This window comes from Oncorhynchus mykiss, chromosome 12 (assembly GCF_013265735.2).
Source record: "Oncorhynchus mykiss isolate Arlee chromosome 12, USDA_OmykA_1.1, whole genome shotgun sequence".
NCBI lineage: Eukaryota > Metazoa > Chordata > Actinopteri > Salmoniformes > Salmonidae > Oncorhynchus > Oncorhynchus mykiss.
In genome coordinates this window covers 79,287,419-79,302,305 of record NC_048576.1, presented here as the reverse complement: position 1 = coordinate 79,302,305, position 14,887 = coordinate 79,287,419, and the positions used below count along the sequence as shown (strand labels likewise).

General features: G+C 42.0%; 2 protein-coding genes across 9 annotated transcripts in view; both read left to right on the top strand.

The window, feature by feature from the left end:
* The first annotated feature begins 2,986 nt into the window (after positions 1-2,986).
* LOC110538981 (alpha-N-acetylgalactosaminide alpha-2,6-sialyltransferase 2) lies at positions 2,987-10,041 on the top strand. Its single transcript, XM_036939534.1, has 7 exons — positions 2,987-3,279; positions 6,657-6,821; positions 7,001-7,139; positions 7,466-7,569; positions 7,934-8,017; positions 8,097-8,190; positions 8,719-10,041. The coding sequence occupies exons 1-7, from the start codon at positions 3,155-3,157 to the stop codon at positions 8,896-8,898; spliced, it is 891 nt and encodes a 296-aa protein (XP_036795429.1). The 5' UTR covers positions 2,987-3,154; the 3' UTR covers positions 8,899-10,041.
* A 99-nt stretch (positions 10,042-10,140) lies between these two features.
* LOC110538980 (caskin-2-like) overlaps positions 10,141-14,887 on the top strand; it is a 95,479-nt gene continuing 90,732 nt past the window's right edge. For 6 of the 8 annotated variants that reach the window (XM_036938616.1, XM_036938621.1, XM_036938619.1 and 3 more), the window contains exon 1: positions 10,141-10,476. The gene's annotated coding sequence lies outside the window, so the exon portion shown is untranslated. The remainder of the gene's footprint in view (positions 10,477-14,887) is intronic. The other 2 variants (XM_036938614.1, XM_036938613.1) reach the window with 1 other exon arrangement.

Sequence of the window (14,887 nt, the reverse complement as noted above, 5' to 3'; positions counted from 1 at the left end):
ACACCTGATTGAGCTGCGGTGTTCAGCTATGCATTGTTTTAATTGTCTTTTCGTTTGTCCTATATAGGCTTTACCACATGAACAGGTGATGAGATATATTAGTCCCTTGGTCTTGCATGAGATGATACCCCTCACAGGGATCTTTCGATCTGTATGTGGTTGTCTGAAGAAATATGTTGTTTTTTTGTGCTATTACACTGTGCGCATGAGCCACATTTGTAGTTCCCATTTGGAATAGGTGTCAAGAGTGTCTGAGTGGGCTCAGAGGGCATGTCAGATCTCACCGAACTATCTCCAATATTGCGACCACGCAATGAAGAGGTGGGCAACTTTTTTGTCTGATTGCAGAATATGCCAGTGCTTTTTCAGAATTGCTTTCATTTTCTCCGAACCCTTGGTGTACTTAGTACAAAAGACGGTTGCGTTGTTTTTCTTCTTTGGTTGAGTTTTTATTAATTCACCACTTGGTTTTTGAGATGTTTTCATCATTGCCGCATCAAGAGTTTTGTCCTTGCAGCATCTCATTTTTAATTTATCTGTCATTGTTTTAGCATTGCGGTCAAAATCTGACTGGTGGCCACAAATTCGTTTAACCTTACACAACTGGCTATATGGTAGACCGTTCTTGAGGGGAAGGGGATGCATACTATCTGCACATTGCAAGGTTTTGCAATCTGTGGGCTTTGTGTATAAGTCTGTGTGTAATGCATCATTGTCTTTGATAATCCATCAATCCAGGTAGTTTATTTTTCTCTCACCAGTCTGCATGGTGAATTTGAGGTATTCAGACCTCTCATTTAGTAGACTTTGGAATTCATTTAGTTCCTGCTGGCTTCCTTCCCAGAGCACAAAGACATAATCTATGTATCTCTTCCACAGGAGTATTTTAGAAAGTAAGGAGTGTGTGTCTGTTTTAAAAAGGAATGCTTCTTCAAATTGTCCCACATACAGGTTAACCTAGTTGGGGGAAAAAGGGGAGCCCATGGCTACACCCTGAATTTGAAGGAAAAAGTCTGACTCAAAGATAATAATACCAGTTCAGTAAGTTGTAAGATGCAATCATTAGATGGAGCAAGGGTAGAGTCTCTCTGTTGAAGGAAGTGTTGTAACGCCTGCAAGCCTCCAGTGTATCCTTCCTAAGCCCTCTATCAATGAGATCATGTGACTAGTATCTTTGACATAAGATGGGAGATTCTCAACCATCGGTTTAATGTGGTAATCCACAAACTTAGAAATGTTGGATGTCACAGAGTCGATTGCTGCTACAATGGGTCTACCTGGAGGATTAGATACTTGTTTGTGTAATTTAGTGACTGTATAGAAAATTGGTATCCTGGGAAATTTCACACATAGAAATTCAACTTCTTGTTTAGTGATTTGTCCTGATTCCCAACAGCTTTCCACTGTGGATGAGATATTATGCTGGAATTCCAGGGTAGGGTCACAATTCAGTTTGTGATAGAAGTCACCTTTAGATAGTTATCGGCAACATTCATTCACATAGTCACATTTATTTTGTATACAAATTCCTTCTCCTTTGTCACATTTTTTAATGATAATCGAAGGTTAAGTCCTTAAGAGCCATTCTCTTGTCTCTACTCAGGTTATCATAGGATTTGTGTTTCTGTTTATCTTTCAGTAAGTCACCTACATCCTTTTCAACAATCCTACAGAAGGTTTCTATGGAGGCATTGCGTTTGGGGGGGGGTGTACAAATGAACTTTTTGCTCTAAATGTAGTTCTCTCAGAGTTCTCAGGTACCCCAGCTGAGGTTAACGGCTACATCTCCTCCTTGACTCACGGTAGGACAGGTAAGTCTATTGATTAGCGTGGTAGACCTATGTATACATCTCACTGAGGATGACATTTCAATTGGAGTCATGTAAGTATCACTCTTATCAAAGAACTCACCCAATCTCAGATTACAAAAAACTTGAATAGATCTATCTGGACATCAAAGTCATTAATGTATGCAGTGGGTACAAATGTTATTTGTACCCACTTATTGAAAACACCGAGGTGAGCGGATGTCAGGGTCTTACTTGATAAGTTGAAGACATTTATCTCCTGTTGGACTGTGGGCCCGTCCTGGGTCTCAATTGATAGGTGTCGCGGGGTGGTAGTGGATTTCTTCGTCCCCCGACGTGTGTGTCGAACTCTCTTACGTGCTGGGGGTGTTGGCCTCAACGTTGTCCCCAAAACGCTCACAATTGGTAGAGGAGACAGAGTTAACGCTGTCTGTGGATAGTCGGTCTGACAGAGGCACTCTGCATCTGTCATCGGCTTGTCTCTTCCGTTTTTTTTGGTTTCTTGTGTTTAGAGTCTCGCCAGAGATATTCGTCCGTTGTTCTTATCTTCCAAATCTCGTTAATACTTCTTCATTTTCCTGATTTTCCTGTCTTTTGCCAGTTTGTCTTGTCAAGTCAACTAGTGTGCTCCCGGTTTTGACTTTTTACCTGCCCAGACTCTGAGCCCGCCTGCCTGAACATTTAGCCTGACCTGACTCTGAGCCCGCCTGCCTGAACATTCAGCCTGACCTGACTCTGAGCCCGCCTGCCTGAACATTCAGCCTGACCTGACTCTGAGCCCGCCTGCCTGAACATTCAGCCTGCCCTGACTCTGAGCCCGCCTGCCTGAACATTCAGCCTGACTTGACTCTGGGCCCGCCTGCCTGAACATTCAGCCTGACCTGACTCTGAGCCCGCCTGCCTGAACATTCAGCCTGACATGACCTTGAACCTGCCTGCCTCCCTGTACCGTTTGGAACTCTGACCTGGTTAATTCACTTTTACCTGTCCTTGACCTGCCTCTTGTTGTTTAAGAAATATCATAGACTCGAACCTTCTGCCTCCTGTGTCTGTATCTGGGTCTCGCCGTGTGTCGTTATACTGAGAGCTAAAAATAAAAAACAGGACAGAGACAACACAATCATACTCTGCGGGACAGATCATAGTCTGACTGAAAAAAGACGCAGAGGAAAATTGTTTTGCACCTGTTGTGCACAACACGTGGAGCATTAAGGATATGAACCTTGTTCACCCAACTGACTCACCTGGGTTTTAGAGCAGTAAATGACTTGTAACAGAAAGTTAAACTCAAACTTTTTTTTTTATACTCAAACAGCACGAGATATTATGTTCTCTAGTTGAGAAATATGACGATTTCTTGGAGGAAGTGTGTCTTCCTAGTGGGGGCTTTATGTGTAAGTGTTACTATAACCATGATTATGTATGGACAATACTATGACCTGGACTTCTTCCACGACAGACTTCCGAACAGGTGAATATTCTGCGTTTTTTGAAATTGTTTTCCCTCTCAAACATTTGTATATTCTAAAACGTTGGTATAATGTAATCTAGGCTACTTAGTTAATTGGGAAACCATTGTCCAAAAAAATGTAATCCATACAAATCAACTACCTGTATCTTCATCCCTGTAATCCATCAACCCTGACAGTTCTATGACCTGTTGCATTCAACTGAGACATTGACACACTCAACCTACTGCGACTGTAGTTTTCTTGTGTCTTATTGTGGAATGGTTCGATTTTGGCAGATGAGATTACATTTGTCAAATTCATGCATTTTTGGGGGGAGTGTGTAATAATCCGTTTCCCATTCATAAGACTCTACCTTCATGTTAGTTGCTGAAAGTTGAAACTCAAATGCTTTACTAAATGAGAGATTGTTTGAGGTTCCAGTGTTGCTGGTGTCTTCACATGTATGCTTGCCATGTTGTCAAGATCTGAATTTGTGGTTAATGGTAAAGCTACTGACTAGGTGTCACTCCCTGACCTTAGAGATCCTTTATTCTCTATTTTGGTTAGGTCGGGGTGTGACTAGGGTGGGCATTCTAGTTTATTTATCTCTAGGTTGGCTTGGTATGGTTCCCAATCAGAGGCAGCTGTCTATCGTTGTCTCTGATTGGGGATCATATTTAGGCAGCCTTTTCCCACTGTTTGGTGTGGGATCTTGTTTTTGTATTGTAGCCTTTTGCAGTCCAAAGCTGCACGTTAGTTTTGTTACTCTTTATTTGTTTTGTTGCTGGTTCACATGAATAAACATGATGAACTCCTTCCACGCTGCACCTTGGTCCAATCCTTCCAACTACGAACGTTACACTAGGCCTGTCCTGTCCTGTGCTCCTGGTTTTGACTTTTTACCTGCCCTGACTCTGAGCCCGCCTGCCTGAACATTCAGCCTGACCTGTCTAACATATTTGTGCTCTATATCCCACAACTGACCTCATTTGTATTCCTGTTCAGACATGTCCTAAATGAATCAAATACTGTCTACATTACAGTTTAGACATTGTGCTCTGGTTTTTAAATTGTGCATGTGTCACACCCTGACCTTAGTTATCTCTGTTTTCGTTATTATTTTGGTTAGGTCAGGGTGTGTCAAGGGTGGGTATGCTTGTTTTGTCTTGTCTAAGGTTTTGTATATCTAGGGGTTTTATAAGTCTAGGTAATTGTATGTCTATGGTGGCCTGAATTAGTTCCCAATCAGAGGCAGCTGTTTATCGTTGTCTCTGATTGGGGATCCTATTTAGGTTGCCATTTTCCCTTTTGGTTTTGTGGGTTCTTGTCTATGTGTAGTTGCCTGTCAGCACTTGCTTTGTATAGCGTCACGTTAGTTTGTTCAGTGGTCTTTCTTCATTAAAAGAAGAATGAATGCATATCACGCTGCGCCTTGGTCTCCTCCTTACGACGGACGTGACAGCATGTAAATGTAATATGCTGATTACACAACTGACAGCAGTAATTATCACAACTATCACACTTTTTAATGGCAGTAATTTGAACTCTCCTCTGAATGGGGTCAGGAGTCTTGTCACTTGTTTTCCTCTGTTCCAAGGAAAGGACCTTGTAAAATGCATGTTAGGAATTGTTTTGATGGGTTGAATTTCTGGTACCATAAAATATCTGTTAAAATATTCATGTATTCATTAAACCAAGGATGGGTAACTGACAGCCCACAGGGTGTAGATCAAGTTCCAAAGATTTAAATAAATATATATATATTTTTTGGGGGGGGTGGTTGGGGTCTCAACTTACTGAGAGTTAAAATAGTAGAATACATCAAGTGGAATTCTGAAATTTGGTTGTGCATCAGCAGTTTTTCTCACTTCACTCAATTAGCCCATGTAAGCTATTTTTGTTATTTATTTTAAGTTCATTTTGCAGCCAGATTTGCAGCCAGCTATTTAAACTTGCAGTAATTATGGTTGAATTACCTATCTTTATTTAACCGTTATTTTACCAGGTAAGTTGACTGAGGACACATTCTCATTTTCAGCAACGACCTGGGGAATAGTTACAGGGGAGAGGAGGGAGATTATTGAGCCAATTGTAAACTGGGGATTATTAGGTGACCGTGATGGTTTGAGGGCCAGATTGGGAATTTAGCCAGGACACCGGGGTTAACACCCCTACTCTTACGATAGGTGCCATGGGATCTTTAATGACCTCAGAGAGTCAGGACACCCGTTTAACGTCCCATCCGAAAGACGGCACCCTACACAGGGCAGTGTCCCCAATCACTGCCCTGGGGCATTGGGATATTTTTTAGACCAGAGGAAAGAGTGCCTCCTACTGGCCCTCCAACACCACTTCCAGCAGCATCTGGTCGCCCATACAGGAACTGACCAGGACCAACCCTGCTTAGCTTCAGAAGCAAGCCAGCAGTGGTATGCAGGGTGGTATGCTGCTGGCTACCAGTGGCCCCCAGTGATTTTGTTACTCACTCTCAGTCAGATGTCTTATTAAAAACTGGACACTTTTCTCCCCCCTCCCCTCCCCGCCATGGCAAAATGTGTAGATTTGCAGCAAACTTGCTTTAAAACTGCAACGTGTGGAATTGCAGGAAATGTACAGAAATTTCACTTCAAATTTCACTGAGGGTCCCCAAAAGGCTAGGGCTAGCTCTGACTGCATGTGTGGGTATGGATGTGGGTACGCAGACCTGCGTACCCACATCAGATTTTGATGTGGTCAGATTTTGTGGCCCCCACCCCCATCAAAGTTGCCCATCCTGACCTTAGACAAATCCGCTGGATTGGTCTGATGTGCTTCTGTCCACTTAACAAGGTTGTGTGTGGATTTAACTCGTTGTTGTGCATTTTCAATACATGTTGTCTTCTCCTTCCAGTCAAGACACAGAGTTTGATAGCATTTGGATTTGCAATGAACTTTGGGACAACACCACAGCAACTGGGGAAGAGAAGGTACTCGCACAGAGATGATGTAGTTGACTCTCATCTAATAGAACAAAGGCACACATATCCATCTTGTACAGTACAATGTCTCTACTTAGCTGGAGGGTTTGTGTCCTCTGAGAAAAGCAGTGAAGAAGGACGACTTCCTCAGACTGGGAGCTTCAGCCATTCAGAGTGGGGGCGATTGGAGACGTATGGCTGGAAAGGCCTGCCCCAGAGCAAAGGGAACTACTACTTCAAGGGCTCAGAGCAAGTGACGTCACCGAATGAAACGCTATTTAGCGCGAACCACCGCTAACTAAACTAGCGTTTCACATCCGTTACACCAGGACAGTATGAACATTCCCTTCAGGACCCTATTTAATAATCTCAACCAAACTACGTGTGTACTATATATAAAGTCATTGTCCTCTCACCTTTTTGCTTATTTGTGGTTGATCAGTTGTGAGATCCACTTTGTCCCTGCTCAACGACTCATCCAGCAGCAGCCTGTTTGAGCGCAGGTGGCCTGATCAGTGTGTCCGCTGTGCTGTGGTGGGAAATGGCTGCATCCTTCGAGGCTCCAAACAAGGCAGGGCCATCGACAGTCACCACTCTGTCTTCAGGTCAGTAGTGCTGCTGCAGCTCCCCTTCGACCATCTTCAAAAAACTATTAGACTTCTTATTGCTCTTTGACATAACTAAGATAAAGTTTGTTGCAATTGTAAATATTTCCTTATATTAATCTGCATAGTTTTTAAGGAAACGCTTAAGTATTAGACTGATGGTAAATGATTTATTCCAGGGTCAATGGGGCAATCACCAAGCACTTTGAGGAGGACGTGGGCACAAAGACATCTTTCTATGGGTTCACCACAAACACTATGAATAATTCCCTCAATTCTTACAGAAAAGATGGCTTCACCAAGGTCCCACAGGGACAGGTAAGCACTTGTGGGACAGGCTACAGCAGCGTTTCCCAAACTCTGCCCTCTGGACCTCAAGGGGTGCACGTTTGGGTTTTTGCCCTAACACTACACAGTTGATTCAAATGATCAAAGCTTGATAATTAGTTTATTATTTGAATCAGCTGTGAAGTGCTAGGGCATAAACCAAAACATGCACCCCTTGGGGTCAAGAGGACCAAGTTAGGGAAACCCTGGGCTACAGTGTTGAATCCGGTCCATTTTAAAGTGTTAGGAATTTGTCATACTCTGCGTGGTTGTTTATGCAACTATTCCTTAAAGCTTTGACTATTCCCTATCTGCAGAGAGTCCGATATATCTTCATTCCGTCCAACGAACGTGACTATGTGATGATGTCAGCTGTTATCCAGGGTCTCACTGTCACCTCCGGTCATGACAAGGGGGACTGGTGAGTTGAGAGGGTCACATATGTGAAGCCCACATTAAGAAGAGTAGTACATTTGAACAGCACGATACAATGGTGTGTTGAAGTACTGTGGGCAAGGAAAGCGCAATGATCTTGCGCTTATGCTGCTGGTGAATAGGCTTCTCAGCTGTAATTCCATTTATTACCACAAGATGGTGCTGTTGTATTTCTATGAATGTGGTGTGGTGTGCAATGGATAGAATCTTGTGAGTGGTGGTAGGGCTTAACGCATACAATTCACTTGATGATACTCATCTTTTTGTAAGCTCCCTTGCTATTGATGTACTTTTTGACGTTCTTAATGGAACGTTTTTTCACCCCTTACTACATTTATCCCCTCAAACAGGCCCTCTCGATACTTTGGATTTAAGGCACCAGTTAAGCACTTTAAAATGCTTCATCCAGATTTTATCACATATGTAACGCAAAGGTAAGGGGACTCAAATTGAGACTTTTAGATCATTATTGTCTGCTTTTGACACTGACTGTTGGCTGTCAATGCTGCACAGGTTTCTGAAGTCTCCCCTGCTGAAGTACAGTCAGCTCTACATGCCTAGCACAGGTGCTCTGATGCTTCTGACCGCACTGCACATGTGCGACCAGGTCAGGTCACATCACCACACGCTTTGCCCTTGGTCATCTATTGGTCACTGTTTAACCAACTAAGTGTCTAATGACATATGGCAACTTGGCCAGTATGGAAGTGATTTATTGGGAAACCATGGCAACCTCTGTTTATAGTCCTGGTATAGACCCCATATACTGTTATTCCATATTGATTGTGTCAGATGTAATTCATTAACATAATCCTACAGAAACAGTAAATGTGGATTATAATTAATGAACTTTTTTGTAGGGGTTGATATGTTTTTTTTTTGTAAGGGAAAATCAAGTCTGAAATGTAAAAATGGAAATTACAAACTTCAGAAGCCTTTTTAAATCTCAAACACACAAGTATTTAATTTCCTGCTTTTCAGGAAAGTTCTACTGCAACAGGGTGATCAAATTAAGATCCTACATCTGTATTGAAGGCTAGATGGTGCTATACTGAAACAATGCATGCAAATATTTACACAGCAGACTGAGAATGCAATTCATGCATAAGTGAACAATTCGCATACCTTCCTGCAGGTGTCTGCCTATGGTTTCATCACAAAAAACTTTGCAGACTTCTCTGACCACTACTATGATGCTGTGATGCTGCCCCTGCGCTTCTATGCCAATCACAACATGCAGATGGAGAGCTGGCTGTGGGAGGTACTGCATGCACAAAAAGTAATGTCACTGTACAAGAGGACAAAAGTAAAATGATGGACACTCAATTGTATTTTCATGTGAAAAGCCTTCCTTGAAATGAACTCCTATGTTTGCCATGGAGGTAGTCCCTCTGAAGGAGTGGCTGCCGGAGATGTGTAGCGTCCTTTGTCATTAGTCTCACAGCAACATTAAAGGCCTTTGACGGTGTAAAGCCAAGCTCAGGTGTTCCAAGCGTCTGTTTGTGGGATCAGGCCTTCTTTGATCATTTGAACAACCCTTATCTTCTCTGTGAAGGCAGGTGCAGGGAGCCGAGACTATAGTCTCTCGGTCATTCCTCTTTCTCATTTTCCTGCAATGCCTATTCTCATTAGAAACTGTCGGGTTTGACTGGGACTCACAATGAAAGCATTCACATTATGAAGCCAGCAGTCCATTCATGCCAACCTTTTTGTAAATGAGCTTTGACTTGCAGCCTCTTTGCCCAGTGCCTATCCAAGGATAGGTTACTCCAAGCCACAATAAAGACAAAGTGACACATTCTTGTGTCAAGCTTTGATCTGCTGAGCTATTGTTACATACATACAAGGATCTCCAGTGTCTGTTATGAATGAAATCCTGATAATAGACTAGTGAATGCTGCTAGATTATGTAATTCACTGTAAAGGCAAGATAATGACCACTTGTAACAAATTGTACACATTTTTTGGGAAAGCTGTGTTATGGTCATTTTCTGCAACTGAAAGCTGTGTAAAATGTTATGGGATGGCATCTTATGTGCAATTGTTATATTCTATCAGCAAATCTTTAATTTTACTACAAACCTAATTAAAGCTAGAGTCCTTAATTGAAACAATAGCAAAGCGATCAGCGGCCTCTATTTTGGTAAAAAGCTGAGGGATGGGCCAGGAGAAACGTAACTCAAATTCATAGAGCTATGGATGCAAGGACTGACCAGCCATGATATCAACATTATAGTTGTAACCATGTTTTGAGGCTATACAGTTTGTTTAAATACATTTACATTGTTTACAAACACATTTTTGGTTCTGATTGGGTACACCAGTTGAACTAAGCTCATAGGCATTTGTCATCTTCAATAATCAATTCGTATATATTAAAAATTGTACAAATGTACAACTATGGATTCTGGCTTTAAAATGTAGTGTAGTGCATGTTATGTATTTATATTTATTATTATTTACGTCATATCATTTCAAGTCGCACTGGCGCGAGTCGGGTCGCACAGCTCGCTCTTTTTGGAAGCGGAGGAGGGGAAAGCGGGGACAGAGGACCGTGGGAGGGACGAACACATTCTGGATTGGATCTGACGGAGCAAGTGACAATGTAGCGGAGTCAGTCTTTCGCGTCGGAGTTGGAAAATATTGTATCAAATTATACAAACTTTAATGTATTTTTATATTTCACATATATTTGTGATGAGTAGGTTATGTGTTTACTGGACATAAGAGGAGTACTAAGATTCGCTTTTTGTGGGAGACTGACTCAAAATTACTTTCCTTGAGTTATTGGAAGGCTACGATTACTTTTGCTTGGACCTTGGAAGGCTCTCTGAAAACTGCCACCTTGACATGTATTCCCGTTTTCTAACATGCAACAACAACACTGTATAAGGTAAGACGAATGTGAATTCAATCGTTATAATTATGGATAAGACAGGAATGGCCCCTACCGACAGGCTCTGGAAACTAGTGTTGCTAGTTAAGAAGTTCAGTCCGAAGGTCGCTAGCACACTACTTAGCTTTGCTAGCTAGCTAGCCATGTTATTTTAGTGAACGAAGCAACCGCGAGATTGAAAAGTAGATGCTAGCCAAAGTGATAGGCTTGCTACATATGGAGTAAGAGCTACTAGCTAATGGTATTTTTCATTTCATAATAACCCAGTCCAGTTCAAGTTGCATTGCACGTTTGCGCCATGCTTTGTAATGTGTCTTATTTATGGATAGTTATTACTCAATTCTAAAAGTATCTTACAGTTGGATGAACAATAAATAACTAGGTCTATTTCTAAAAACACATTATTGGCAATATATGATCCATAATCTAAATCCTACATCATGGTGTAGTTCTCCATTGGGACCAGTGAATGAAGTTGCACCCCATCACCAGCTACACACTCCAACCTCTCAAACACACATTCATATTGTGTGACCGCTTGAAGCATGAAAAGACTGGCTAATGGCCTTGTTGGGGGAAGAGGAGGACATGATCACAGTTATTGGGAATGACAGCTTTGCTTACGCCCTGTGCACCTCTTTGGGTGTGTGGTGTACTGAGACTGCCAGGTTATGTAATGTAGCAAGTTATGTTCACACAAAAGAACAGTGCAGACTGCAGAACTGTGCTGTGCAGACACCATCTCATTAGTGGGATCCTGCTGTGCACACTGTGAACTTTCTCAAAACGGTGTATGTTTACATAGCAACACTTTGCTGTACATGAATTTCCTGGCCAGGTTGATCTGAACTGGGTAGAGGAGGAGACGATGAATATGACGAGTAGCCTCTCTAAACCAGTTAGCCACCATTCATTTTTCTATTAGACAGCTCTGCAAACGTTATGTCAATATGTTTGTTATACTCACCAAATATGGAGTTTCACTGAGCAACTATCGTCATTTACTGCCTTCACACCCGGTATGTACTTCCAAAAAAGGTCGAAATAAATGTTTTATCAATGATATTTTGGGATACTGTACTCCTGCTGTATCAGCTGACCTGTGCAATGCAGTAATGAGGAGAAGGGTACAATTGGCCTGCAATTCAGGGCGTTCCTGCATGTGGGTATTCCTGCATCTGCAGGAACCCCTCTTTATACTTCTATTGGTACATTTTTAAGTTAGGACAAGCAGGAGGCGGGGGCGCTCCAGTACAGTAAGTGGGGTTAATGCACAATAATGTTGGATGCCAGCCGCCAATAAACTCACAGAAGAAGGTGCAGCAACAGTAGCTAGCTAGCCATACACCGGTAGATGGTGTCCTTCGCCCCTGGCGAGGGCAGGTGCTCGCCAGGCGGGAGTGAAGGATACTGTGAACTAGCTTAGCCAGCTAGTCCTAATAACCGGTACACAGCACACTGTGTGCTAGCGACACCACGTGCTTGCTAGTTAGCTAAAAAAAGGACACTGTCTACCAATCGTCCCCACCTCCTGCTAGCACAGCAGGCGGGAGGCGACACCATGGACTAGCTAGCGTGATAGTTAACGACACTGTGTGCTTGCTAGTTAGCGAGCTAACTATCAAGCTAGCTAGTCCATGGTGTCGCCTCCCGCCTGCTGTGCTAGCGGGAGTTGGGGACGATTGGTAGACAGTCTCCTTTGTCCCCGCTTGTCAAGTGCATAGGAGTCGGGGGTGACACTGTGTTCTAACTAGCAAGATAGCACATGGTGTCGCTGATTAGCTAGCTAGTTAACTATCACAGTGTCAGTCCCGCCTGCTGTGCTAGCGGGAGGCGGCGGCACCGGTACTAGACAGTGTCCTCATCCCTCGCCTGTCGAGCACTGTTTTCTCACAGATCTGTTGGTATTTGGTATTTTATTAGGATCCCCTTAATGCCAGTGGCAGGTCATAGGTAAAAATAGAAAAGAGTACAGGGCCTAGAGAACTGCCCTGCGCTACACCACACTAGAGGTCGACCGATTATGATTTTTCGATGCCGATTATTGGAGGACCAAAAAAAAGCCGATACCGATTAATCGGCCGATTGTTATAAAATAATAATTTAATAGTAAAAATATATATATATTTGTAATAATGACAATTACAACAATACTGAATTAACACTTAATATGATACAGAAATAAAATCAATTTCGCCTCAAATAAATAATGAAACATGTTCAATTTGGTTTAAATAACGCAAAAACTAAGTTTTGGAGAAGAAAGTAATATGTGCCATGTAAAAATGTGTGCCATGTAAATTATGTGCCATGTAAAAAAGCTAACTTTTAAGTTCCTTGCTCAGAACATGAGAACATATGAAAGTTGGTGGTTCTTTTCCAAGGTAAGAGGTTTTAGGTTGTAGTTAATATAGTTCTTAAAGGACTATTTCTCTCTATACCATTTGTATTTCATATACCTTTGACTATTGGATGTTCTTATAGGCACTATAGTATTGCCAGTGTAACAGTATAGCTTCCGTCCCCCTCCTCGCCCCTACCTGGGCTCGAACCAGGAACACATCGACAACAGCCACACTCGAAGCATCGTTACCCATCGCTCCACAAAAGCCGCAGCTTTTTTTTAACTACTCCAAATCTAAAAGTGAGTGACGTTTGAAACAGTATTAGCGCGCACCCCGCTAACTAGCTAGCCATTTCACATCGGTTACACCAGCCATTAGGCTGATAGGCTTGAAGTCATAAACAGTGCTGTGCTTGAGAAGAGCTGCTGGCAAAACGCACGAAAGTGCTGTTTGAATGAATGATTACGGGCCTGCTGCTGCTCAGTCAGACTGCTCTATCAAATCAGACTTAATTATAACATAACCCACAGAAATACGAGCCTTTGGTCATTAATATGATCAAATTGGGAAACTATCATTTCGAAAACAAAACGTTTATTATTTCATACTTATACAGTGTTGTTTCATATTTATTATACTCGTGGAGTGCAATGGTTAGAGCGTTGGACTAATAAACTGTGCGGTTGCAAGATTGAAACCCCTGAGCTGACAAGGTGAAAATCTGTCGTTTTGCCCCTGAACAAGGCAGTTAACCCACAGTTCCTAGGCAGTCATTGAAAATAAGAATGTGTTCTTAACTGACTTGCCTAGTTAAATAAAAGTTATACATTTTATTTTTTATTTAAAAAATAATAAATAATAATCGGAAATCGGCGCCCAAAAATACAGATTTCTGATTGTTATGAAAACTTGAAATCGGCCCTAATTAATCGGCCATTCCGATTAATCGGTCGACCTCTAGTATATACAGGGCCTGATGGGAGTAAATTACAATAGTTTCTCAGCGAAACTCCGTATTTGGTGAATAACGAACGTGTTTTGACATAACGCTTGCTGAGCTGTCTAATGGGGAATGGATGGTACTGTAGCTAACTGAGCTGGAGAGGAGACTCATCATATTCATTGTCTCCTCCTCTGCCCACTTACTGGTTCAGTGTGATCGTGAACACATCACAGTTTGCGTTATTGTACTTTCATGCACAAGTTCCATCTAATTCTGCTACCATCTTAAGTGAAACAAATATAGGTAAATTGTTTAAAAGCAACAAACACTCCTAAACTAGGCTACTTCTTGCTCTCATTTCTCTCAACTGTTCTTGGCCATTGGGCTGGAAGAGTTTAAGTAGCCTCCAATTCAAATTGCATTTGAAACATGGTCAAGCATTGAAAACCTTATCTCAGAGCCTCAGGGAAAACTGTAAATAACACCAGCTCACTTGCTGAAAAGGCTCTAAAAAAATGTCCATCATCCTCTATGGGCAAGTTGCTCTCTCATTAATCATTTGTCCATAAAGTCCTGGTATGGACTGCAGTCATTACTGCATTGCGAAAGTATTCGGCCCCCTTGAACTTTGCGACCTTTTGCCACATTTCAGGCTTCAAACATAAAGATATAAAACTGTATTTTTTTGTGAAGAATCAACAACAAGTGGGACACAATCATGAAGTAGAACGACATTTATTGGATATTTCAAACTTTTTTAACAAATCAAAAACTGAAAAATTGGGCGTGCAAAATGATTCAGCCCCTTTACTTTCAGTGCAGCAAACTCTCTCCAGAAGTTCAGTGAGGATCTCTGAATGATCCAATGTTGACCTAAATGACTAATGATGATAAATACAATCCAACTGTGTGTAATCAAGTCTCCGTATAAATGCACCTGCACTGTGATAGTCTCAGAGGTCCGTTAAAAGCGCAGAGAGCATCATGAAGAACAAGAAACACACCAGGCAGGTCCGAGATACTGTTGTGAAGAAGTTTAAAGCCGGATTTGGATACAAAAATATTTCCCAAGCTTTAAACATCCCAAGGAGCACTGTGCAAGCGATAATATTGAAATGGA